This window comes from Oncorhynchus mykiss, chromosome 22 (assembly GCF_057628025.1).
Source record: "Oncorhynchus mykiss isolate SJ-2025 chromosome 22, ASM5762802v1, whole genome shotgun sequence".
Taxonomy (NCBI): domain Eukaryota; kingdom Metazoa; phylum Chordata; class Actinopteri; order Salmoniformes; family Salmonidae; genus Oncorhynchus; species Oncorhynchus mykiss.
The window spans coordinates 13,243,502-13,271,115 of record NC_143043.1 but is presented as its reverse complement, the minus strand read 5'-3'; the positions used below and the strand labels follow the sequence as shown (position 1 = coordinate 13,271,115).

General features: G+C 44.0%; 1 protein-coding gene across 1 annotated transcript; it reads right to left on the bottom strand.

The window, feature by feature from the left end:
* Positions 1–27,614, bottom strand: LOC110502108 (insulin-like growth factor-binding protein 2-B). The gene is made up of 4 exons (XM_021579985.3): positions 27,140–27,614; positions 13,786–13,961; positions 6,463–6,603; positions 1–1,478 (listed from the first exon to the last, which is right to left on the bottom strand). Exons 1-4 carry the CDS (start codon positions 27,501–27,503, stop codon positions 1,299–1,301), a joined length of 861 nt encoding a protein of 286 aa, XP_021435660.3. The 5' UTR covers positions 27,504–27,614; the 3' UTR covers positions 1–1,298.

Here is a 27,614-nt window from a genome sequence, read left to right as displayed (position 1 = left end):
ACATTTTATTCAGACATTTTATTCAACAAGAGATGTACCTACATTTGATGAACTAATCAAGGAATACTCAAAAGATGAAAGTTATTTGAACATAAATTACTTAACCTTGTTGATGTGAGGGACCAACAGGATACATTCATGCACAGGCTATTTCTCGGAATATCTTTAAAGGACAGAGCTATATCATTAACAAAAACATGAGACTGTTTATCAGAACGAGGAGAGGACAGAAGAATGTGTATTGAAGAAGACAAATCATTATCATTACAGATACCCTGCAGAAAAATCTGGAACACTTCGATTAACACGAAACAATTTGGTAGCAGAGTACGTTAAGTTGCTTCTGTAGCCTACCTATGTAACTACACAGTAGTAACTGTAGTAACAACATAGTAGTTACATAGGAACTGCTGTGTAATAGCTTTGGTAATAGAGTGTGGCGGTACAGGTTATTAAGGTAAAGTGTTTCCAACCATTCAAACTAGCATTAGCATGTAAGTACATCATCATCATTGGAATGATGCACTAACAACAGATTAGTGTGCATTGTATGTAGACACCAAAATGAAGTGTCACCCATGGTTCGTTAGTTTGGTACGGATCTTCTATATGTCAAGGGCTTAATGTGAGGCTTTGTTAGTCCACCACACATATTGACTAGTGTGATGAGAGAAAGGTTGAATAAATAGATATGGAACGTGGCATGGAAGGCAAGCAGCTGCATAAATGGGAGGTTATATGCCGCCTGATACACCAATTGAACCAGATGCTGTGACAGCCCCGTGATTAGCATAGTGTTAGCTCCGGCATCCATGCTACTCGCAGCACCTAGCCCTATGAATAGCAGGGGAAACAGCCAGTCAAACACACAAACACATATACAGACACACACACGCACGCACACGAGCAATCAAGCAGGCAGGCACACACGCACATACAGTGCGTATGCCCACACAGTAAATACATCTTCATGAAACCTGCTTTGAATTGTAGCATGGATAATGCCCTTGCCTTGCTCTCACACCCCTTTTATCAAACATCTTGATTTGCGCAAATCTTTTCCACACGGGAGACCTGTCCTAATACAAGAGAAGTACTCGTTATCTGTCCCTCTCACGCACACATAAACATATAAAGACAACACCCCCCCCCCCCCCCCCCCCTGCCCCTATACACACACTGAAACAAAAACATGTAGGCTACATAGAAAGAAACCCATGCACATGACAACAATATCAGCTGTCAGTCAAGTTGGACCTTTCCACCGTTGGGGATATCTGGATGTGGGTGAAGCTCTGCTATGTCTCTGCCATATGGAGGACAACAGTGGGCAGTGTCCCAGTCGCCATCTCCTGCTCCTCCACATACTGGCTGCATTTGGGGTCCCCCCGCACCTTCGTGGACTGGGTGATCTGGACACCCGTGAAGGGGTTAACGCACCAGCACTCGCCCCGCTGACCGTAGGTGGACATGTGGCACTGGAACACATGAGGGGGAAATGAGCGAGAAGGGTGGGGGGTGAGGGGGGAGAGGTGGGGGTTTAATGAGGCACTGGATACAGTCAGAGATGGGGCGTTTGGGGGGGGCGTAGGCCGCATAACAAGAGGGCGTTTGCATTTGGATTGGCTGAGATGAGGTGGATGGGTAGGGCTCCCGCCCGCAATAACAGCCCATCCTCGGGACATTCCCACCTCCCCATCCTCCCATCCCCCCTCTGTCCCCTCCAGCATGCTAGCTGGCCTCGGACCCCCCATTGAGACCCTTCCCCCCTATCCCGAGAATGAGGTTATAATTGAACTGATTTAACTGGACACTTCTTAGGCCACGCAAGAAAGGACCACGGGGACAGGGCCTTAGGGGAGGAGAGAGAAAAAAAACACACTTTCCATTTTTTCCTTCAATGAGAAAGAACAAAAAGTGACAGTTACAGTAATTGCGAGAGGAACAAAATGATTACCGAACGATTAAGTGCTGTTGGAGGTGCAGTGTTTTTTGAGCCCTGGGAACCAAAGAGTTTTGTCATCAAAACAATGCCCTCATTTGCCTCCCTCTCTCTCTATCTCTCTCTCTCACTCTCTTTCTCCCCTGTCCTCATTTTACCTCACACAGATGCCTAGATGAAGTATTTTCAGGATGCAGATATGTCATATCATTGTTTTGACCACATTCTAAAAATAAGTGGGTCCTTCCAGCAGCAAAGACAAGCTTGCAGAGGAAACTGGGAAAAGCTTCATTGGGAAACATTGTTTCGACTTAGTGTGGAAATCTTCCCAAGGTCTGCCTGAAAACAGTTTTATTACCTTGTAACTCTGGATACAGACGCTGTCGCCCCCATGTTGACAAAAATCGCCCCATTCTCGGGCATGGGGCGGGTGAGAGTGTGTGTGAGGGATGGTGGTGGATAAAGGGGGCATACTTTCCTGCTGGGCCTCTACCCACTGACTCTGCCTTTCAAGGCATATTTGAAAATAAATGTGTGTGCGTGCGTGTGTGTGTGCTTGTGTACAGTGTGTGTGCGTGCAGATTATACTACCCCTTTTAACAGTATGAGTTGAGTTAATGGTCCTGCACAGTCATCTTATTTCCCAAGTAAAAATAGCCTTTAAATTACCAAAACATCACCCATAATATTTTTATGCTATTTAAATGCTCAGAATTGAAGAAATTGTACCTTTTCTCTTATCTGTAACTATCAGGGAGCCTGAACGAACAGGCTGAGTGGGCAGGGAGCTTATAATCATGAGCTCGCCTTGACTGACAGCTCTTTGAAACACCCTTGTTGTTGCCAGGTAACAAGGTAAACAATGGGCCACATGTCATTGATGATAAGGTAAACAATGGGCCACATGTCATGCCAAGCCTAAATATCAGTGTTGTAGTACCCGAGTCTGGTCTAAAGACCACATATTGAATGTCTTGATTTTGTCTCTGTGTCACATACATTTTTACTTGGCCTTGACTCTGTCTCGGACAGTGAGAACTCATCATTTCTTTCCAAGACTAGCAGAGTAAAAGATTCATAATTATCAGCTTCCATTCAGTGAGTGCATAAAACTACTTCACCAGGCTGTATCATGAATCATTAAAGGGATACTTTGGGATGTCCAGTATGACAGAAGTTAGAGGTAGTTTCGAGAGCCAATGCTAACTAGCGTTAGCACAATGACTGGAAGTCTAGCATGCTAGCAGATACCCATAGACTTCCAGTAATTTTGCTAACTCTAGTTAGAATTGGCTAGTGAAACTAACTATAACTTCCTTCATACTGGGCACAGAGACAAAAAAAAGGGTATCCACAAGTTCATCTGACTCTGGGGAAGTAGATAAAGTGCCTTATTGCCAAAACCCAGAAGTATCCCTTTCATATATTATTGCTTATTAAAACTGGGCTTTCTACTTTACTCATAACATTACTGTCCATTCATTAAAGAAAATCCTCAAACTTTGTCGTGATTGTCAGAATTTCCTTGATTCATTGGATTGGAAGAGTAGGGAAATTGTTTGAAGGTTGAAAGCTCACTATTAATTAATAATGACCGTGAGAAGTTGTAACAGTCTTTATGTCTATTATAGACATGTTTGCGCAGTGGAGAACCACCACTACTGGAGAAAAAGAAATCTTCCAACACGTACCAAACTCAAATATGAAGAAGAATAGCAGAAAGGTAGCATAATTTAATGCGCCCAGCTGAATCAAACAGGCCTGAGGCTGAGCCAAGCTTCGGGCTGCCACTCACACAGAGACAGTACCTGCACGGATAATGCTACCAGCAACAACACTGCTTACACAACCTATGGTAGACTAACGCCATCACTATCACACTATCACCAAAAGTGACAACAGTGACACATCAAAGGTTGTGTGTGACAGGCTTGTGATGCAGGTGAGTGCACTTTTTGTAAAACACATAGCTGGGGCCAATAGAAAGACAGCACTCACACACAGCATGATGTTAAAGGATAAGCAGCCTATTCACTCAGACATAATAAGCCAGTACAGTAGGTCCCAATCATAACAATACAAAAACACAACCATTAGGCATAGGATTTCCCAATCAAAATGTACAACTCTTCCTTTCGCATTGCAAACATATTTTTTTATGTTCAGCACACAAATTAAGCGGTGATCCAAAGTTTAAACGCAGCAAGTTTAATGCAAGTGATTTTCAAAGAGATAGCTAACAACAGCAAGCAAGCTGCAATAAAAAACACAGTTCCACTCCACCAGGTGATGATAGTTTGAAAAGGTCAAACCTAAGCAATTAGCAACAATATCCTGGCCAAAGAAATAAAAGCTGAAATAAATCATTCTCTCTACTATTATTCTGACATTCCACATTCTGAAAATAAAGTGGTGATCCTAACTGACCTAAAACAGGGAATTCTTACTCAGATTAAATGTCAGGAATTGTGAAAAACTCTCTCCAACTTCAACTGTATATACTGTATTCTATTCTATTTTAGTCAATGCCGCTCCGACATTGCTCGTCCAGGTATTTATATATTCTTAATGTAATTGCTTTCCATTAGATTTGTGTGTATTGTTGTGAAATTGATAGATATTACTTCGCTGTTGGAGCTAGAAACCCAAGCATTGTCCAGTTCCCATTGGCTGTAGTGGCCATAACATCGTGGCAATAACAAGGAAAGTCAACGTGCCAAAGGTTGGGCCTAAAGCAATTTATAAGAGATCTTACAAAATGTTTTCTTAGGACTGTTTTGTTAAAATCATTTATGTTGACCTGATGTGTATGAGGAAGTGAATATGGATACAGCACTGGAGGTATTTATCAACGTATTTGTGCCCATTGTTGACAAGTATGCACCCGTTAAGAAAATAACTGTGAGAACTCTTAGAGCCCTCTGGATTGATGATGAATAAAAAAAATGGTATGGTTCAAAGAAATTATGGAAAAGAGGTGGCAAACAAGTCATGCTGCTCAGCTGATTGGTTAACAAACTGTAAATGGAGAAATGTTGTACCTAAACTTAACAAAATGAAAAATAAATTATATTACAAAACCAAGATACATGACATAAAACACAATCTAAAAATACTTTGGAGTACGTTGAATTATACCATGCGAGGAAAACCCAATTCATTTCCATCGTTCATTGAAATTGATGGGTCCTTTAGCTATTGCCAATCATTTCAATTACCATTTCATTGGTAAAGTGGTAAAGTCACAACATCGAACGATGAACCACCATATTTAGCTAAAAAACATCTAACAACGAAAGAGAAGGATTGCTGTTTTGAATTTGGTCAAGTTGGTGTGGGAGAGGTGAAAGACCCCATGACGAATAGCTGCAGCCTCTGCAAAAGCTAATGGGGAATCAAATAAACAAATAAATAAACAAATAAATAAACACGTAAATACACTTCTGATGATTGGCAGCCTGGTGAAGCAGCAGCTATGTTATTACTGAGCAACTGAGTTGTTCAGTGTTAGAATTCTGAGATTCGGGTTGAAAAATATATTAGTATTGTCAGAAATGCGTAGCACATCATTGCTTATCTATTTGGCACTTGAAACCGATAAATTATAAATTGAATCAAAACTGTTGCCCTTAAAATGTATTCAGTCCGAAAGGTGGCAAGTCTAATAGTCACTTTATGGATGCTGTAGTCTTGTTCTTATCCAATAGCGTGATATTGAGCTAGGTGTGTGGGGGGGGGATTCATCCTAATGCTGACAACCCTCATGAAAATCCGGTTCTCGGAAATGGCCAGATGGCTCATGACCAGGGGCAGGGAGTGCGTACCTACAATCAAGGTGATTTGCAAATTTCATCAACAATATTGGCGTAGTAAGTACATTTTAATTTAACATTGAGCTTCAACCAAAATCTACAGATGAATAATATCATAAAGCCTTACTTTGATGCCCATGTTTACCCCAATATAGGGTTGTTAGGAACCTACTGGTTTACAGGCCACATCAGGCCTGCAAGTCGCATTATTCTGACTTGCGAAGTGATATGTAATTCCTATTGGAATCCAGACAGAGTTATGACATCCAACAGTTGGAATTTTTATTAAACCAAAACCTGCATTCGTTAATGACACTCAAGGTTGAGAATATTGATAAAGGGGACTACTTAAACCATTTAAACTAGAACAACCATTTCAGTAACGGGTGCAATAAATCTACCTAACTGATAGTAGTTAGTTATTTATCTTTGTGTAGCATAAGATGAATGTATCAATGAATGTACATTCAAAAATCGAGCTGCAGTACAGCATGCTGGGGATAATGATAATGATGGCCATAGTTTTGATAGAAATGTTTTACTCTCCACAGAGTAAAACAGACACAATCACAATCTCACAGTCAACACTGGTTATTAACACCAACACTGTGGTTCTTTTAGAAATGTTACACTGAAAAATCAACACTGACCAATATGCTGTGAGGTGGCAGTATATTACATTAACCAAATCAATGATTAGAGGCTCACCTGTTTGAGATTGTATTGGCCCCTTCTGTCACAATTGGGGGAGTTGAGCTCGTACAGATCCTCCAGCGGTTCCCTGTTGTCATGGAAGGTCATCTTGGAGATCTCCTCCAGCACCTTGTCCATCTCCTGTTGACAATGGCTCTGAAAAGCACAGACAAAATGCTGACTGTTGAACTAATACACCTTCAACTCAGCACCATCCCGTACATAGCGTTGAGCCAGTAAGTGAAAGGCTGCTGGATCGAGTCCCCGAGCTGACAAGGTCAAAAATATGTTGTTCTGCCCCTGAGCAAGGCAGTTAACCCACTGTTCCCCGGGCGTCAAAGATGTGGATGTCGATTAAGGCAGCCCCCCGCACCTGCCTTAAGGGGTTGGGTTAAATGCGGAAGGCATTCAGAAGGCATTCAGAAGACATTCAGTTGTACAACTGACTAGGTATACCCCCCTTTCCTTTCCCTTAAATAAGTGATTGAAATGTATGACGGGTACACAGTGTGACAGAGCTGAGGGCTGTGTTTTGCTGGCCTATTTATACTATACAGTAGTGTATGACAGCCATCAAAGTGGATCAGTGTGTCCTCCAATGGTTTGGTCCGGGACAAGAGGGGGGCATGACCCGCCAGGGTGCTTATCTGGACCTTCAATAACATATGGATGCTAAGTTCCCACACATTCTATTGAGGGAAGGAGGATGTAGAAAAAGCGAGCTTTTAACTTAGCAAGACTTCTCATCTCTAGATGGAGTAAATAATGATCTCACTATATCTACCAAACTCCAAACACTCATGTTAACAGGAAACCTATCTTTAACACTCCATTTCACCAAACCCCAGGCTGGAACATTTTTGAATTGTCATTTTAGTTGTCCCTCCACAACCCACAACTTACCAACCCCCAGAACTGACTCCCCCATTTGCCTACCCCCATTTACTGCATTAGTATATCCATTGTTGTCTCTAATGGTCTCATCAATTGTGTTCCCCTCGCTTATTTTGTGTTTTGTGGCAATACATAGAGTTAAATGAGGGAGAAGATCTGGGCATGTATATGATTGTTTCCTAGGTCGGAACACTTATGGCTCTTCTCTGTGGGCCCCAGGGGCCACGCTTATTAGCATGCCACATATTTTTGCTTTAAACAAAGTTCACATGAACCGGAAGACAATGGGTTGTTTGGGAAATTAATGTAGGGCTAACTAGGGTTGTGTTAGTCAACTAATAACAAGGTTGTCCTTGTAAGCCACGTGATCTTGAATGAAGCACATACAGTAAACACTGTTGAATGAGTGCTGTTTGTTGGCAGTGTGCAAATTTAACACAATTCAACTTAGCTCTAATATTTCTACTGATTGACGGTGAAAATACTGCCAATATTTGATAGTATTTTGTAAACAGTTACCAATTGCAGTATTAAAATAAATGTATAAGAATATTGGCCTTCAGTGGTCTATGTAAACAAATGACAATCTGTCAACACATATAAATATATAAAGATTTTATTGACATACAAAGTAGCTGTGTCTTTGTGTGTGTATGGAAGAGGGCATTGCCGTACCAAATACCAACCAGGGTCATTAAGGCCAGTATTCAATCAATTGCATATAGTGGATTTACAGATACCACTTCCAGAACTGTGATCAATTTACACAACAGCGTGTTTAGAGAGGTTGGGAGGCTCTAGGATCAGTTGACCCTACCCAAATCTGTTACGGTGCGTGAATGAGGACCCAAAAGCGAATTAACTTAAACAGAGCTTCTTTAATTACCAAACATAGGTAGGCTCAGACGGACCGGCAGATTCCGACAGGACAAGACAAGGTTACAGCAAACATGACGACAGTCTGGTTCAGGCATGAAACACAACAAACAAGAATCCGACAAGGACAGGAACAAAAACAGAGAGAGATATAGGGACCTAATCAGAGGGAAAAAGGGAACAGGTGGGAGACGGGGTGAATGGGTAGTTAGGAGGAGACAAGGAACAGCTGGGGGGAAGCGGGGGAGAAAAGGTAACCTAAGACGACCAGCAGAGGGAGACAGGGTGAAAGGAAAGGACAGAGACAAGACACAACATGACAGTACATGACAGTACCCCCCCACTCACCGAGCGCCTCCTGGCGCACTCGAGGAGGAAACCTGGCGGCAACGGAGGAAATCCTCGATCAGCGCACGGTCCAGCACGTCCCGAGAGGGAACCCAACTCCTCTCCTCAGGACCGTACCCCTCCCAATCTACGAGGTACTGGTGACCACGGCCCCGAGGACGCATGTCCAAAATTCTACGGACCCAGTAGATGGGTGCGCCCTCGACAAGGATGGGGGGGGGGGGGGGGGAAGACGAGCGGGGGCGCGAAGGACGGGCTTGATGCAGGAGACATGGAAGACCGGGTGGACGCGACGAAGGTATCGCGGAAGAAGAAGTCGAACTGCGACAGGATTAATGACCCGAGAAATACGGAACGGACCAATGAACCGCGGGGTCAACTTGCGAGAAGCCGTCTTAAGGGGAAGATTCTGAGTGGAGAGCCAAACTCTCTGACCGCGACAATATCTAGGACTCTTAGTTCTACGCTTATTAGCAGCCCTCACAGTCTGCGTCCTATAACGGCAAAGTGCAGACCTGACCCTCTTCCAGGTGCGCTCGCAACGTTGGACAAAAGCCTGAGCGGAGGGGACGCTGGACTCGGCGAACTGAGATGAGAACAGCGGAGGCTGGTACCCGAGGCTACTCTGAAAAGGAGATAGCCCGGTCGCAGACGAAGGAAGCGAGTTGTGGGCGTATTCTGCCCAGGGGAGCTGTTCTGACCAAGACGCAGGGTTACGAAAAGAAAGACTGCGTAAGATGCGACCAATAGTCTGATTGGCCCGTTCTGCTTGACCGTTAGACTGGGGGTGAAAGCCGGAAGAGAGACTGACGGAAGCCCCAATCAAACGGCAAAACTCCCTCCAAAATTGAGACGTGAATTGCGGACCTCTGTCCGAAACGACGTCTGACGGAAGGCCATGAATTCTGAAAACATTCTCGATGATGATTTGTGCCGTCTCTTTAGCAGAAGGAAGCTTAGCAAGGGGAATGAAATGAGCCGCCTTAGAGAACCTATCGACAACCGTAAGAATAACAGTCTTCCCCGCTGACGAAGGCAGTCCGGTGACAAAATCTAAGGCGATATGAGACCACGGTCGAGAGGGAATAGGAAGCGGCCTGAGACGGCCGGCAGGAGGAGAGTTACCGGACTTAGTCTGCGCGCAGACCGAACAAGCAGCCACGAAACGACGCGTGTCATGCTCCCGGGTGGGCCACCAAAAACGCTGGCGAATGGAAGCAAGCGTACCCCGAACGCCAGGGTGGCCGGCTAACTTGGCAGAGTGAGCCCACTGAAGAACGGCCAGACGAGTAGGAACGGGAACGAAAAGAAGGTTCCTAGGACAAGCGCGCGGCGACGGAGTGTGAGTGAGCGCTTGTTTTACCTGCCTCTCAATTCCCCAGACAGTCAACCCGACAACACGCCCCTCAGGGAGAATCCCCTCGGGGTCAGTGGAGGCTACTGAAGAACTGAAGAGACGAGACAAAGCATCAGGCTTGGTGTTCTTAGAGCCCGGACGATAAGAAATCACGAACTCGAAACGAGCGAAAAACAGCGCCCAACGCGCCTGACGCGCATTAAGTCGTTTGGCAGAACGGATGTACTCAAGGTTCCTATGGTCAGTCCAAACGACAAAAGGAACGGTCGCCCCCTCCAACCACTGTCGCCATTCGCCTAGGGCTAACCGGATGGCGAGCAGTTCGCGGTTACCCACATCATAGTTACGTTCCGACGGTGACAGGCGATGAGAAAAATACGCGCATGGGTGGACCTTGTCGTCAGAGAGGGAGCGCTGAGAAAGGATGGCTCCCACGCCCACCTCTGACGCGTCAACCTCGACAACGAACTGTCTAGAGACGTCAGGTGTAACAAGGATAGGAGCGGATGTAAAACGATTCTTGAGGAGATCAAAAGCTCCCTGGGCGGAAACGGACCACTTAAAGCACGTCTTGACAGAAGTAAGGGCTGTGAGAGGAGCTGCCACCTGACCGAAATTACGGATGAAACGACGATAGAAGTTCGCGAAGCCGAGAAAGCGCTGCAGCTCGACGCGTGACTTAGGGACGGGCCAATCAATGACAGCTTGGACCTTAGCGGGATCCATCTTAATGCCTTCAGCGGAAATAACAGAACCGAGAAATGTGACGGAGGAGGCATGAAAAGTGCACTTCTCAGCCTTCACAAAAAGACAATTCTCTAAAAGGCGCTGGAGGACACGTCGAACGTGCTGAACATGAATCTGGAGTGACGGTGAAAAAATCAGGATATCGTCAAGGTAAACGAAAACAAAGATGTTCAGCATGTCTCTCAGGACATCATTGACTAATGCCTGAAAGACAGCTGGAGCGTTAGCGAGGCCGAAAGGAAGAACCCGGTATTCAAAGTGCCCTAACGGAGTGTTAAACGCTGTCTTCCACTCGTCCCCCTCCCTGATGCGCACGAGATGGTAAGCGTTACGAAGGTCCAACTTAGTGAAAAACCTGGCTCCCTGCAGGATCTCGAAGGCTGAAGACATAAGAGGAAGCGGATAACGATTCTTCACTGTTATGTCATTCAGCCCTCGATAATCTATGCAGGGGCGCAGAGACCCGTCCTTCTTCTTGACAAAAAAAAACCCAGCTCCGGCGGGAGAGGAGGAGGGGACTATGGTACCGGCGTCAAGAGCTACAGACAAATAATCTTCGAGAGCCTTACGTTCGGGAGCCGACAGAGAGTATAGTCTACCCCGGGGGGGGGGTGGTTCCCGGAAGGAGATCAATACTACAATCATACGACCGGTGTGGAGGAAGAGAGGTGGCCCTGGACCGACTGAACACCGTGCGCAGATCGTGATATTCCTCCGGCACCCCTGTCAAATCACCAGGCTCCTCCTGTGAAGAAGAGACAGAGGAAACAGGAGGGATAGCAGACATTAAACATTTCACATGACAAGAGACGTTCCAGGAGAGGATAGAATTACTAGACCAATTAATGGAAGGATTATGACAAACTAGCCAGGGATGGCCCAAAACAACAGGTGTAAAAGGTGAACGAAAAATAAAAAAATAAATGGTTTCACTATGATTACCAGAAACAGTGAGGGTTAAAGGTAGCGTCTCACGCTGAATCCTGGGGAGAGGACTACCATCCAGGGCGAACAAGGCCGTGGGCTCCTTTAACTGTCTGAGAGGAATGTCATGTTCCCGAGCCCAGGTCTCGTCCATAAAACAGCCCTCCGCCCCAGAGTCTATTAAGGCACTGCAGGAAGCTGACGAACCGGTCCAGCGTAGATGGACCGACAAGGTAGTGCAGGATCTTGAAGGAGAGACAGGAGTAGTAGCGCTCACCAGTAGCCCTCCGCTTACTGACGAGCTCTGGCCTTTTACTGGACATGAAGTGACAAAATGACCAGCGGAACCGCAATAGAGACAGAGGCGGTTGGTGATTCTCCGTTCCCTCTCCTTAGTCGAGATGCGGATACCTCCCAGCTGCATGGGCTCAGCACCCGAGCCGGCAGAGGAAGATGGTAGTGATGCGGAGAGGGAGGCGACGGAGAGCGCGAGCTCCTTTCCACGAGCTCGGTGACGAAGATCAACCCGTCGCTCAATGCGAATAGCGAGTTCAATCAAGGAATCCACGCTGGAAGGAACCTCCCGGGAGAGAATCTCATCCTTTACCTCTGCGCGGAAACCCTCCAGAAGACGAGCGAGCAAGGCCGGCTCGTTCCAGCCACTGGAGACAGCAAGAGTGCGAAACTCAATAGAGTAGTCTGTTATGGATCGATTGCCTTGACATAGGGAAGACAGGGCCCTGGAAGCCTCCTCCCCAAAAACAGATCGATCAAAAACCCGTATCATCTCCTCCTTAAAGTCCTGATACTGGTTAGTACACTCAGCCCTTGCCTCCCAGATTGCCGTGCCCCACTCACGAGCCCGTCCAATAAGGAGAGATATGACGTAGGCGACACGAGCAGTGCTCCTGGAGTAAGTGTTGGGCTGGAGAGAAAACACAATATCACACTGGGTGAGGAACGAGCGGCATTCAGTGGGCTCCCCAGAGTAACACGGCGGGTTATTGATTCTGGGCTCCGGAGATTCGAAAGCCCTGGAAGTGGCCGGTGGATCGAGGCGGAGATGGTGAACCTGTTCTGTGAGGTTGGAGACTTGGGTGGCCAGGGTCTCAACGGCATGTCGAGCAGCAGACACTTCCTGCTCGTGTCTGCCTAGCATCGCTCCCTGGATCCCGACGGCTGAGTGGAGAGGATCCGAAGTCGCTGGGTCCATAGAAGGTCGGATTCTTCTGTTACGGTGCGTGAATGAGGACCCAAAAGCGAATTAACTTAAACAGAGCTTCTTTAATTACCAAACATAGGTAGGCTCAGACGGACCGGCAGATTCCGACAGGACAAGACAAGGTTACAGCAAACATGACGACAGTCTGGTTCAGGCATGAAACACAACAAACAAGAATCCGACAAGGACAGGAACAAAAACAGAGAGAGATATAGGGACCTAATCAGAGGGAAAAAGGGAACAGGTGGGAGACGGGGTGAATGGGTAGTTAGGAGGAGACAAGGAACAGCTGGGGGGAAGCGGGGGAGAAAAGGTAACCTAAGACGACCAGCAGAGGGAGACAGGGTGAAAGGAAAGGACAGAGACAAGACACAACATGACAGTACATGACAAAATCCATGTTTTTCTCTCCAATTTCATGATATCCAATTGTTAGTTACAGTCCTGACCCATTTCTGCAACTCCCATACGAACGCGGGAGAGGCGAAGGTCAAGAGCCATGCATTCTCCGAAACACGACCCTGCCAAGCTGCACTGCTTCTTGACACACTGCTCGCTTAACCCGGCCGCACCAATGTTTCGGAGGAAACACGGTACAACTGGCGACCGTGCTAGCGTTCATGCTCCCGGCACGCCACAGTCGCTAGAGTGCGATGGGACAAGGACATCTCGGCCGGCCAAACCCTCCCCTAACCCAGATGATGCTGGGCCAATTGTGCGTCGCCTTATAGGTCTTCAGGTCAAGGCCGGCTGCGACAAAGTCCGGTATCAAACCCGGTTCTGTAGTGACGCCTCAAGCACTGCGAAGCAGTACCTTAGACCGCTGCACCACTCGGGAAGCCCTAAGTTTAGCCATTCTAAGCTATGTAGTGTCATAATACTAACTGCTCATCAAGTTTCTGAACTGTATCTCTCGCATAGCGGATGTGAACAAAGATTTTTATTTATTTTTGGAATGGTGTGTCCTGACCTGAGTGGCCCGCTGGGTCCTAGGTTCCTCAGGGTGGGTGTTCGTCTTCATCTTGGTCTTGAGCTCGTTCTGGGCCTGCCTCACAGCCTTCTGTTTGGACCACATCCAAGGGCTGGCATCTTTGGTCGGCTTCTTTTGAGGGGGACCCTCAGTGCCCTGCAGCTCCTCTATAGATCCTGCATGCACGCACACACACACACACACACACACACACACACACACACACACACACACACACACACACACACACACACACACACACACACACACACACACACACACACACACACACACACACACACACACACACACACACAAACACAAACAAAGACTTAGTGCACTTTTAGAAAAAAAGTGATACTGTATCTAGAACCAAAAAGGGTTCTTCGGCTGTCCCCATAGAAGAACCCTATGAAGAACACCTTTTGGTTCCAATGAGAACCCTTTTGGGTTCCTTGTAAAACTGTTTTCAAAGAGGGCTCTACATGGAACCAAGAATAGTTATCCTATTGGGACAGCCACAGAACCATTTTGGAACCTTTTATTCTAAGAGTGTACATGCCCCGAATACAAACAAGGATATCTGCACATAAAAAGTTTTAATGCACCGGAAACTCGTTCCAAACAAAGAGAAAATGATTGCTGAAGAAAATGTTCCCTTTATAGACTCTCAGGGTTGACAGAACACATACACCCACACCCATAGATACACACACAATTGTTTGCTCTCCTTTAATTAATCCCAAAGGAGCTTTCAAAGCACTATGTTTCTAATGACAGGTTTCTGTAAACAATGTGTTATCTTTGGAAGACAAAGATTCACATTGGCTTCCTCAAGGCACCATCCTGCTGGTACGGTATGTGTCTCACACCCTGATGTCACTTCTCCTGCTGGGCATTGAGTCTCAGAAGTGGTCGGGACTATAATCTTATTGCTGACAGTTTGTATGTACTACAGGCTGTAAATAATGATGAGAGATGGTGCCTAAGATTGGTTGTATGGTTAAAATCAAAGCCCTCAGCACATACAGTGCCTTCAGAAAGTATTCACACCCCTTGACTTTTTCCACAGAAAATTGTGTTACAGCCTGAATTTAAAATGGATTGCATTTATATATGTTTTTGCCACTGGCCTACACATAATGCCAAAGGGGAATTTGGTGTTTAAAATCTATACAAATTATTTTGAAATTAAAAACTGAAATATCTTGAGTCGAAAAGTATTTTCATTGCCTTTGTTGTGGCAAGCCTAAATAAGTTCCGGAGTAAAACTATGCTTTAACAAGTCACATAATAGGTTACAGGGACTCTTCTTGCAATAATATAGTTTAGAACGACTACTCATCTCTGTACCCCGCATATACATATCCGGGTTCAATCCCGGGCTGTGTCGATGCCGGCTCCCACCGGGAGACCTATGAGGCGACGCACAATTGGCCCAGCGTCGTCTGGGTTAGGCGAGGGTTTGGCCGGCTGGGGTGTCCTTGTCCCATCGCGTTCTAGCAACTCTGTGGTGGGCCGGGCGCAGTGCACGCTGACATGGTCGGCAGTTGTACAGTGTTTCCTCCGACACATTGGTGCGGCTGGGTAGGCCGTCATTGTAAATAAGAATTTGTTCTTAACTGACTTGCTTAGTTAAATAAAGGTTAAATAAAACATTTTAAAATAATCTATAAGGTCCCTCAGTCGAGCAGTAAATTTGAAACACAGACTAAACCACAAAACTAGGGAAGTTTTCCAATGCCTCGCAAAGGAGGGCTCCTATTGGTAGATGGGTAAACAATAAAAAGCAGACATTGAATATCCCTTAGAGCATTGGGAAGTTATTAATTATACTTTGGATGGTGTATCAATACACTCAGGCACGACAAGGATACAGGTGTCCTTCCTAACTCAGTTGCTAGAGAGGAAGGAACTGCTCAGGGATTTCACCATTAAACCAATGGTGACTTTAAAACATGGCTGTGATAGGAGAAAACTGAGGATAGATGTTTGCAATAACGCACTTATGTAAAACTGCAAAACATTTGGCAAAGAAATGAACTTTATGTCCTGAATACAAAGTTATATTTTTGGGGCACATTCAACTCCACTCATAACCGAGTACCATTCTTCATATTTCAAGCACGGTCGTGGCTGTATCATGCTATGGGTATGTTTGTCACCGACAAGGACTCTGGAGTTTTTTTATTTATAAAAATACACGGAATAGAGCTAAGCGCAGGCAAAATCCTTCAGTCTGCTTTCCAACAGACAATGGGAGACAAATGTACTTTTCAGCAGAAACATTAGACTGAAACACAAAGCCAAATATACACTGGAGTTCAAATCAAATTGTATTTGTCACATGCGCCGAATACAACAGACCTTACAGTGAAATGCTTACTTACAAGCCCTAAACAACAATGCACTTTATTTATTTTTAAAATAAAAAAATGTTTAAAAAAAATAATAAGACATAAAAGTTTCAAATAATTGAAGAGCATTAGTAAAATAACAATAGCGAGGCTATATACAGGGGGTACCAGTACAGAGTCAATGTGAAGAGGCACCGGTTAGTCGAGGTAATTTAGGTAATATGTACATGTAGGTAGAGTTATTAAAGTGACTATGCATAGATAATAACAGTGAGTAGCAGCAGTGTAAAAAGGGGGAGCAATGCAAATAGTCTGGGTAGCCATTTGATTAGATGTTCAGGGTAGACTTGGATCTCCGGTACTGCTTGCCGTGCAGTAGCAGAGAGAACAGTCTATGACTTGGGTGACTGGAGTCATTGACAATTTTTGGGGCTTTCCTTTGACACCGCCTAGTATATAGGTCCTGGGTGTCAGGAAGCTTGGCCCCATTGATGTACTGGGCCGTACGCACTACCCTCTGTAGCACTTTACGGTCAGATGCAGAGCAGTTTCCATACCAGACGGTGATGCAACCGGTCAGGATGCTCTTGATAGTGCAGCTGTATAACTTTTTGAGGATCTGGGGACACATTAAACATCTTTTCAGTCTCCTGAGAGGGAAAAGGTGTTGCCGTGCTCTCTTCACAACTGTCTTGGTGTGTTTGGACCATGTTAGTTCGTTGGTGGAACTTGAAACTCTCGACACGCTCCACTTCAGCCCCATCAATGTTAATGGGGGCCTGAATGATGGTGTTGGAGTCGTGCTTGGCCACGCAGTCATGGGAGAACAGGGAGTACAGGAGGGGACTAAGCACGCACCCCTAAGGGGCCCCAGTGTTGAGGATCAGCGTGGCAGATGTGTTGTTGCCTACCCTTACCACCTGGGGGTGGCCTGTCAGGAAGTCCAGGATCCAGTTGCAGAGGGAGGTGTTTAGTCCCAGGGTCCTTAGCTCAGGGAAGCACTTTGTGGGTACTATGGTGGTGAACGCTGAGCTCTAGTCAATGAACAGCATTCTCACATAGGGGTTCCTTTTATCTAGGTGGGAAAGGGCAGTGTGGAGTGCGATTGAGAATTGGAGTGGGTCTAGGGTTTCCAGCATGATGGTGTTGATGTGAGCCATGACCAGCCTTTCAAAGCACTTCATGGTTACCAACGTGAGTGCTACGGGGTGGTAATCATTTAGGCAGGTGGTCTGTTTGAAACATGTAGGTATTACAGACTCAGTCAGGGAGAGGTTGAAAATGGAAGTGAAGAGCCTTGCTAGTTGGTCCGTGCATGCTTTGAGTACACGTCCTGGTAATCATTCTGGCCACGCAGCTTTGTGAATGTTGACCTGTTTAAAGGTCTTGCTCATATCGGCTACGGAGAGCGTGATCACACAGTCGTCCGGAACAGCTGGTACTCTCATGCAATCTTCAGTGAAGCGAGCATAAAGGGCATTTTGCTCGTCTGGTAGGCTCGCGTCACTGGGCTGCTCATGGCTGGGTTTCCCTTTGTAGTCCATAATAGTTTTCAAGCCCTGCCATATCCGACGAGCATCAGAGCAGGTGTCTGTTTGATGGTTCACTTTGCAAGTTTGATGGTTCGTCTGATGGCATAGCAGGAATTCTTATAAATGTCCGGATTAGTGTCCCGCTCCTTGAAAGTGCCTTTAGCTCGGTGTGGATGTTGCCTGTAATCCATAGCTTCTGGTTGGGTTGGAATATGTACGTACGGTCACTGTGAGGATGAAGTCGTCAATGCACTTATTGATGAAGCCGGTGACTGAGGTGGTATACTCCTCAATGCCATTGGATGAATCCCAGAACATATTCCAGTCTGTGCTAGCAAAACCGTCCTGTAGCATAGCGTCCGCGTCATCTGACCACTTCTGTATTGAGCGAGTCACTGGTACTTCCTGCTTTAGTTATTGCTTGTAAACAGGAATCAGGAGGATATAATTATGGTCAGATTGGCCAAATGGAGGGAGAGGGAGAGCTTTGTATGCGTCTCTGTGTGTGGAGTAAAGGTGGTCTAGAGTTTTTCCTCTGGTTGCACATGTGACATTCTGGTAGAAATGAGGTAAAAACATATTTAAGTTTGCCTGCATTAAAGCTTATCATGAGGTATTCTACCTCAGGCGAGCAATACCTCGAGACTTCTTTAATATTTCATATTGCGCACCAGCAGTTATTGACAAATAGACACACAACCCTGCCCCTCATCTTACCAGACATAGCTGCTCTGTCCTGCCGATGCAAGGGGAAGCCAGCCAGCTCTATATTATCCGTGTTCTTGTTTAGCCACGTCTCGGTGAAACAAAATATATTATAGTTTTTAATGTCCCTTTGGCAGGATAGTCTTAATCGTAGATCGTTCAGTTTGTTTTCCAATGATTGCAAGTTGGCCAATAATACGGAGGGTAGTGGTGGTTTACCTACTCGTCGCCAAATTCTTACAAGGCACCACGGCCTCCTCCCCCTTTTTCTCTGTATTTTCTTCACGCGGATGATGGGGATTTGGGCCTTGTCTCGACAATGCAGTACATCCTTTGCGTCGGACTCATTAAAGAAAAAATCGTAGTCTAGTTCGAAGTAAGTAATCGCTGTTCTGATGTCCAAAAGCTTTTTTTGGTCGTGAGAGACGGTAGCAGCAACATTATGTACCAAAAGAGTGACATTTTGACATTACAAACAATGTGAAAAATCAAACAAAATAGCACAGTTGGTTAGGAGCCCATAAAAGACGACATTGAATGTTCCTAAGTGGCCTAGTTACAGTTTTGACTTAAATTCATTGAAAATCTATGGCAAGACTAAAAAATGGCTGTCTAGCAATGATCAACAACCAACTTGACAGAGCTTGAATAATTTTAAAGAGTTATGTGCAATATAGTATAATCCAGGTGTGCAAAGCTCTTAGAGACTTAGATTCTAAAGATTCTAACATGTATTGAGTCAGGGGTGTGAATACTTATGTAAATTAGAAACGTCTTTATTTTATTTTCACAAAATTCACAAAATCATTTCTAAACATTTGTTTTCACTTTGTCATTATGTGGTACTGAGAGTAGATGGGTGAGAAAAAGCATACCTTTGATCAATTTTGAATTCAGTCTGTAACAAAACAAAATGTGGACTAAGTCAAGAGGTATGCAAACTTTATGAAGGCACTGTATATGAGCCTCTAGCTGAGAGAGATCGATTCCCAGTCCCATCTGTCTTTTACACTGTTTCTCTTCTATATGTAAAAATATATATAATTATAAAAAATAAAACAATTGTGGTGGTGGATAAAGTTGTACCCAACTGTTAATCTTTGTTTGGTCCACCTGAACTTTTATCATCTTTGGCAAAGCGCTATCTGTATTACAACAGAAGCTGCTCCCAGTTACTGTCTTTCACACTACCCTTTTGTAGCATCGCTCGGTTAACTAAAATCAGGCTGAATTGGCCCAACAATGGATGTGGGGTATTTTTCAGGAGGGCTCAGAATTACAAAACGTCTACATTCTGATATAGTTACACTCATTTCCTAATCACCTAGTTTTGAAAACCCAAAACGCTGTTTATAATTTAGCTGAATTTTTCTATTCTTATAGAGAACACTGGTGCAGAATTGTTGACTACAGATCAGAACATTACTCCCTATCATGGGACGCGAGCACGGAATAGTATGGAAGCACTTTTAGCCTGGTTGTCTTGCTGAGTAAGGACTTTCTGCCTGCCTTCTCAGTGGAGGTGAACTACCTCCTGGGGGCACTGTGTGAGCGTGTGTGTGTTTGTGGGTGTGTCTCTGTGTGTGTGTGTGTGTGTGTGTGTGTGTGTGTGTTTGTGCGTGTGTCTCTGTGTGTGTGTGTGTGTGTGTCTCACTCCACTAACTCTTATCTGTAATTATGGAGACACAAACAGAGGAATGCAGCTCTAAGACAGTAAACCACTCCCAGGAGGGAGAGCAACCCATTGACTTGACAAAGGTATTCAAACAGTGTACAGTCACTGTGCCAGAGTGTCTGAGAGAGAGAGAGAGAGAGAGAGAGAGAGAGAGAGAAAGAGAGAGAGAGAGAGAGAGAGAGAGAGAGAGAGAGAGAGAGAGAGAGAGAGAGAGAGAGAGAGAGAGAGATTTTCACTTTTGTTTATTATCTAGTTCACCTGCTTTGGCAATGTTAACATATGTTTAACATGCCAATAAAGCCCTTAAATTGAATTGAGAGAAAGAGAGCCATAGAGGATGAGAGAATGAGAGAGGGGGTATTCAAATCTATTTTTGTGTGTATTTATATACCATATTTTATTACTTTACTTAGTATGCTTAGTACACTCTGGTTAAAATGTCTACAGCAGTAGAGAGTATAGCGTTCAGAGTTCTGGACAGATTGAATGCTTTGTGGCAGGAGCTATTGAAATTCCCAATTTCAGAAAATTATAGAAGTTTCAGCCAACAACCGTCAGCTTGTTAGTTTCACTTTGAAACATTAGTGTTGATCCCATCTTGGCAGCATAGCAACTGCATGTTAGAAAGCTATGTGAACCTTGGCTTTGAGAATGCTACTGAACATGCTTTCACAGCTGTCTGAATTAGCTGTCTGAATTGTGCTCAAAATGTGGTAAATAGGTTGCAAATCACACCTTTTTTCTTCTGCCAAGATAATGGCCGTACCTTGTGATGGTTCCTTCCACTTGCCTCTTCAAACAAGTTCAGTTGGCAAACAATCAAATTATTGTGTAGGTTTTGTCGAAGCAGGGAGCCCAAAAATATGATGGTTTGCTTCTTCTTCCAACTCAAGTTCTCTGCTCCCAAAGGACATGAGGTCTAGTCTTGTATTTGATGACTTAGCACTTATTCCAAAAGGAATTACAGTCAAAAGTGTCATATTAGTCAACCTCCATAGATTTTGTGTCAATTGCAATGTGTCTAATTTATGCTAAAAAGCTAGCAACAACTCACAAGTAGAGATACAAAGGGAATAGTAATGATGGAATAGTAATGATGTGCCTAATATCGTCCCCAGGCTAATTACGCATTTAAACACTGACAGGGGTCTGAACTGATTTCACCTGGGTTTTTCTCCTCAAGAAAAACTAGATTTGAATCTTGAGGGTGTGGTTTGATATGTATGTGTATGTGTTATGATCAATATATGGCAGTTATTGTTGTTTGTTCCTCTTCACTTACCGTAGTTGAGTTATCCCAAGCCCCAAACATCCTGCACCAACGTGTTATCTACGAAATTGTCTAAAGGAAGGACAGTTGTGTTTGTGATGCTAATGTTGACTCACAAAATGTGTGGATGTTTGAGTTGGGGGAAAAAACAAGCCTTTGATAATGAACATTTCTTGTTCTTTCAACATAACATTGGCGATGATGTATTGTAGCTATGTCTTGTTCATTGTCTCATTGGGTAGTTCTATGTCTGTAAAGGAATGGATGTGTTATAGGTTGATTCTGCTGCTACAACTGAATAGTGTGCAGCTGTGCTCAGATGATTTGGGTGCCAACAGGCAGTGGTCCCACATTTAGTGGGAATGTGGGCAGGACTGAAATCTAAACCCAACACGAGAAAAACATTTACATCCTTTTCCATAAATCTCACAAAAATCAATTTTGGAAAATACTGACATTATAAATTATTAAACTTTACACTTTTTTTTTGTCAATTTTGGGACTACAATTGATGTTTGCGACTACTATCAATTCCACATGGAACATTTTTAACCAGAGTAGTAGTTTTGTTTTTGGTTCAGCTCCTCCAAATATTTGTCATTATTTGATCTAAGCGAATTACATGACTGTGAGGCCTGGTTCTGAATCAGAAACGTGTTGTGTGCTAGCAAAAACATTCCCCCAATCTTGAGAGTAGCTAGCTAGCTGTAGCTACTTTTTTTTTTTTAACCTTTTATCTCTAGCTAACTTAACCCAATGAGTGCCACCGTAACACGTGCAGGTTTTGGACTTCTAAACCCTTTTCAACATTGTGTGTTGGAGCTACACAATTGGATTAGTCTATTTCATCTGCATCCATAGATACCAAGCAGTAATCTGTGTGATTAACAGGAAGTGAGCGAGAGCGGTGTTTGTGAGACAAGGGCAGATCCCGTTAAAACAAAAAAAAGTATGTGGAGTCCAATGGTTTGAGCTAAGCTGAGGTCAATGAATAGCATTCTCACATATGTGTTCCTTTTGTCCAAGTAGGTAAGGACAGTGTTGAGTACAATAGAGATTGCATCATATGTGGATCTGTTGGGGCGGTATGCAAAATGGAGTGGGTCTAGGGTGTCTGGGATAATGGTGTTGATGTGAGCCATGACCAGCCTTTCAAAGCACGTCATGGCTACAGACGTGAGTGCTACGGGTCGGTAATCATTTTGGCAGGTTACCTTAGTGTTAATTTCGGCACAGGGACTATGGTGGTCTGCTTGAAACATGTTGGTATTACAGACTTTTTTTATTTTACCTTTATTTAACTTTATTTAACTAGGCAACTAAGAACAAATTCTTATTTTCAATGACGGCCTAGGAACAGTGGGTTAACTGCCTGTTCAGGGGCAGAACGACAGATTTGTACCTTGTCAGCTCAGGGGTTTAAACTTGCAACCTTCCGGTTACTAGTCCAACGCTCTAACCACTAGGCTACCCTGCCGCCCCCTGACTCAGGGACAGGTTGAAAACGTCAGTAAAGACACTTGCCAGTTGGTCAGCGCATGCTCGGAGTACACGTCCTGGTAATCCGTCTTGCCCTGCAGCCTTGTGAATGTTGACCTGTTTAAAGGTCTTACTCACATCGGCTAGGGAGAGCTTGATCACACAGTCGCCCGGAACGGTAATTTAGCTTGTCTGGAAGGTTCATGTCACTGGGCAGCTCGTGGCTGTGCTTCCCTTTGTAGTCTGTAATAGTTTGCAAGCCCTGCCACAAGAGTCGGAGCTGGTGTAGTATGATTCAGTCTTAGTCCTGTATTGACACTTTGTCTGTTTGATGGTTCCTCTGGGGGCATAGCGGGATTTCTTAACCTGTTGAACCTATAGGGGCGCTGTGTCATTATTGGATAAAAAGACGTGCCCGTTTTAAGCGCAATATTTTGTCACGAAAAGATGCTCAACTATGCATAGAATTGACAGCCTTGGAAAGACACAACTTCGACGTCTCCAAAACTGCAAAGATATTATCTGTGCGTGCCCCAGAACTAATGCAACAGGCGAAACCAAGATGAAGTTTCATAAAGGAAATGCCCCGGATTCTGAAGGCGCTGTGTTCCAATGTCTCCTTATATGGCTGTGAATGCGCCAGGAATGAGCCTGCGCTTTCTGTCTATTCCCCGAGATGTCTGCAGCATTGTGACGTGTTTGTAGGCATATCATTGGAAGATTGACCATAAGAGACTACATTTACCCGGTGTCCCGCCCGGTGTCCTGTGTGCGTAATCTGTAGGTCCATGCGCGTTCCATTTCTTCAGAATTGAAAGTAAACTGCCACGATGGATTTTATCGTCGATAGATATGTGAAAAACACCTTGAGGATTGATTCTAAACATCGTTTGTCATGTTTCTGTCGATATTATGGAGTTAATTTGGAAAAAAGTTCGCGTTTTAATGATTTTTTTCTTTTTTTCTTACCCAAACGTGATGAACAAAACGGAGCGATTAGTCGACACAAATAATATTTTTTGTAAAAACGGAACATTTGCTATCTAACAGAGTCTCCTCATTGAAAACATCTGAAGTTCTTCAAAGGTAAATGATTTTATTTGAATGCTTTTATGGTTTTTGTGGAAAATGTTGCATGCTAAATGCTAGGCTTAATGCAATGCTAGGCTATCAATACTCTTACACAAATGCTTGTTTAGCTATGGTTCAAAAGCATATTTTGAAAATCTGAGATGACAGTGTTGTTAACAAAAGGCTAAGCTTGAGAGCAAATAGATTAATTTCATTTCATTTGCCATTTTCATGAATAGTTAACGTTGTGTTATGCTAATGAGCTTGCTGATAGATTTACACAATCCTGGATACAGGGTTTTTTTCGTAGCTAAACGTGACGCAGAAAAGGGAGCGATTTGTCCTAAACAAATAATCTTTCAGGAAAAACTGAACATTTGCTATCTGAGAGTCTCCTCATTGAAAACATCTGAAGTTCTTCAAAGGTAAATGATTTTATTTGAATGCTTTTCTATTTTTTTGTGTAAATGTTGCCTGCTGAATGCTACGTTAGCCATCAATACTGTTACACAAATGCTTGTTTTGCAATGGTTGAGAAGCATATTTTGAAAATCTGAGATGACAGTGTTGTTAACAAAAGGCTAAGCTTGAGAGCAAATAGATTAATTTCATTTCATTAGCGATTTTCATGAATAGTTAACGTTGCGTTATGGTAATGAGCTTGAGTCTGTATTCACGATCCCGGATCCGGGATGGGGAGATCAGAGAGGTTAAAGGCTTCCAGGTTGGAGTCCCGCTCCTTGAAAGCAGAAGCTCTACCCTTTAAAGCTCAGTGCGGATTTTTCCTGTAATCCATGGCTTCTGGTTGGGGTATGTACGGTCACTGTAGTATGCACGGTCACTGTGGTGGTGATGTCATCGATGCACTTATTGATGAAGCCAGTGACTGCTGTGGTGTACTGATCAAAGCCATCAGAAGAGTCCCGGAACATTCCAGTCTGTGCTAGCAAAACAGTCCTGTAGCTTAGCAGGACTAAATTGTGCATCATCAGTATTCATTATACATCACCAGTAATACCTGGTTTGCATACCTATTCTTGCCTTAGCATTTACTGGTAGATATCATAACTTGGAACATCTTTCCTATTGCTTTCCTCCATGCAACAACCAGCTGTTTGAGAGCTGCATGCTGTCTCTGCCCAACAAATTATCTATAGTGTGCAGAAAGCATGTGATAAATAATCAACTTAACAAATGAACAGCTTTGGGGTCCATCTGTTTTTTTAAATAAATTATATAGCCTCGATAAAAAATGACATTATTACATTATACTGTATTTATTGGCGCAAGCGGGCCACTGACGGGGATGATCGACTGCCTTGGAGGGTTTCCAAAACCTTCCCTGTATGTTGGTTTAGCGCTGACACACACAGACAGGTTCATTCCCGTGCCTTTGTTTCCTATTCAGAAAGTTGGTTTACTTTTGGTCAATTGCAAATTAATGTTCAAATAAATCATGATGATAAAAAAAAGCAACTTTTTGACCAAAAACTAATGTGACCAGATAAAAAATTGGTAGCTTGGTAAACTATATTTTCAGAGTTGCTTCCCCACACTGTTAATGGAAATGCATTTGGACTTTCTCCCTGACTTTTTCCGGAACTTGCCACTGGGCTAATGAAGGCTGTGTTTGAAGCTTTGGTCTACCAGACATTCTGAGCATTGGGAGAAAGTCTGGTGAACAAGATTATGATGTGCATAACTTGGCTAACTAATGCTAACAAGTTGCTACAGTGTACAGCTACTATTGCGAGCTCTGCCTTCATAACATATTTGATTCGTTTGGAAATTACCTTTTCAACTCGTCTCCATCCCGTTTTGACCTCTAAAAGGCTCAGAATTCTCAGAGTTCTCCAGGCACGTAACTTTTCCTTTCGGAACAGGTTAAATCTAATGCTAATGGGGTTCAATAAAGGTACTAACATGCAGTTGCCACCCAGAGTGCACCCTCTCTATCCTTACAGATGAGATCTTAATGTGATCACCCTATTGTTACAGGAAATGTCCTGCACAGCTAGAAATGCAAACCTTTAGTGTTTTGAGGTTTAACAAGGCTTCTAAAGTTTGTAATTTCCACTGTATATTGTCTGATTTAATTAGAATCCACACAATAATTTACATGATTTTCCTTTTCTCTCTCTCTCTCTCTCCTCTCTCTCTCTCTCTCTCTCTCTCTCTCTCTCTCTCTCTCTCTCTCTCTCTCTCTCTCTCTCTCTCTCTCTCTCTCTCTCTCTGTGTGTAATTAACAACCTGCAGGGGTGTGAGCACACCGTTACCTGCGGGGCTACAAAGGCAATCCCAGTTCACAGACAGTGCATAGAGAAGGAGGAGAAAGAGAGTAAGAAAGTACGAGACAATAAAGAGGCAAAAAGTTGTAACAGACCTATGGTCTGTTGATTGCAAATATGTAGTTGTTTGCAATCAACATGCAAAGACAGAATCCCTTGAAAATGATGAGTTCATCCTGAGTGTACTGTATGTACTCTGAAGTTTTGTGCGTGTATTTTGGTACGAAAGCACATGAGTTCGTACAGCATTTCCCATTGCTGCAAAATGTGATGTCATGTCAATAACACTAACAGTTATCAAACAAACACATGATGGAGGGAGGGAGATGGATGGAGGGTGGAGCTATGTGTAGGAATATGACATGCTACCTAATTAAAGATAATTTAGAGAGCCCCAAGCTTACAAGACACCTGGCACCTGATAGTGCCTCTTTTACACTTGACTGGCTCATGAAATGGAAATCTCATGTGAAGGGGATGCTGTATGTGAGATGGCACTAAGTTACTGCCGGCAGCATTAATCTTTGACCTGTGCTTTGGGCATTAAAAAAAGGGGGAAAATTGTCATGCACTTACTTTGTTTAAAAAAACAGAGAAATAGGGTCAGACAAACATGGTTAGCAGTTTGACAAAAATAGATGAATAGCATCTGGATCTACCTGTTAGTCCAAACACACCACGGATGTCAGCATTCATTCCCAGAAATCAATGATGATCCATTGAACAAATCCATGTTATTTCTAAATACATGTTTTGTCATTTACACCTAATAAGGGGACTACTTGGGGTATTGATTTCTAATGGAAACATATAGAGAAGCAGTAGATCTCCATTATACCAGCCTATGGCATTCAGCAGATATCATGCACTTCAATATTGTGAACTCCTTTGTGGCCGATTAAAGACATGTATAACACAGAATACTTGTAACCCTACAATAATGATAACCTTCTCTTAGCGACAGTCTAGTTACTTACCACTCTTGTCCTGATGCTCTTGAGTGAGGTTGGGTACCGGGTCTACTTTGTGTGAGCATCGTCCTGACCCCTGAACCAGCTGCTCTAAAGGCAATTCTGAATCTGCAGTGGGATAACAATGCAGCCCTGTGGAACACCGCGGTGTGTAGATGCCACAGAATTCGCCTTCTAACCGGGAACACACTGGGCAGCAGCCACAGCCGGGCTCCCTGACTATATCAGTGCAGGTTGTAGCAAGCTTAGCACATGCAGATTGGCGCTCCGCAGCACAGATCTGACAATGGAATACCATGCCCCCGAGCAATAGAACCGGCAGAGCAAGAAATGTAAGAAGCAGCAAACTGCAGCCATAATATAGCACCATTCTACCTCGAGCTGTACCGTCTAATAAAGAGTAACATGAATAGATAAGGATGTAAACTTTGGGTCCAAAAGTGGAACCTTCAACTGTGTTAGCATAGTAAACAAGTGGGAG

Bases quoted from the DNA above. Each gene is read 5' to 3' on its own strand.
- LOC110502108 (XM_021579985.3), bottom strand. From the start codon at position 27,503: ATGGTGCTATATTATGGCTGCAGTTTGCTGCTTCTTACATTTCTTGCT. The intron at 13,962-27,139 runs GTAAGTAACTAG...GCGTGCATGCAG, and splicing joins AGAGCATCAGGACAAGAGTG to GATCTATAGAGGAGCTGCAG. The intron at 6,604-13,785 runs GTCAGGACACAC...TGTGCTTTTCAG, and splicing joins GGACCCAGCGGGCCACTCAG to AGCCATTGTCAACAGGAGAT.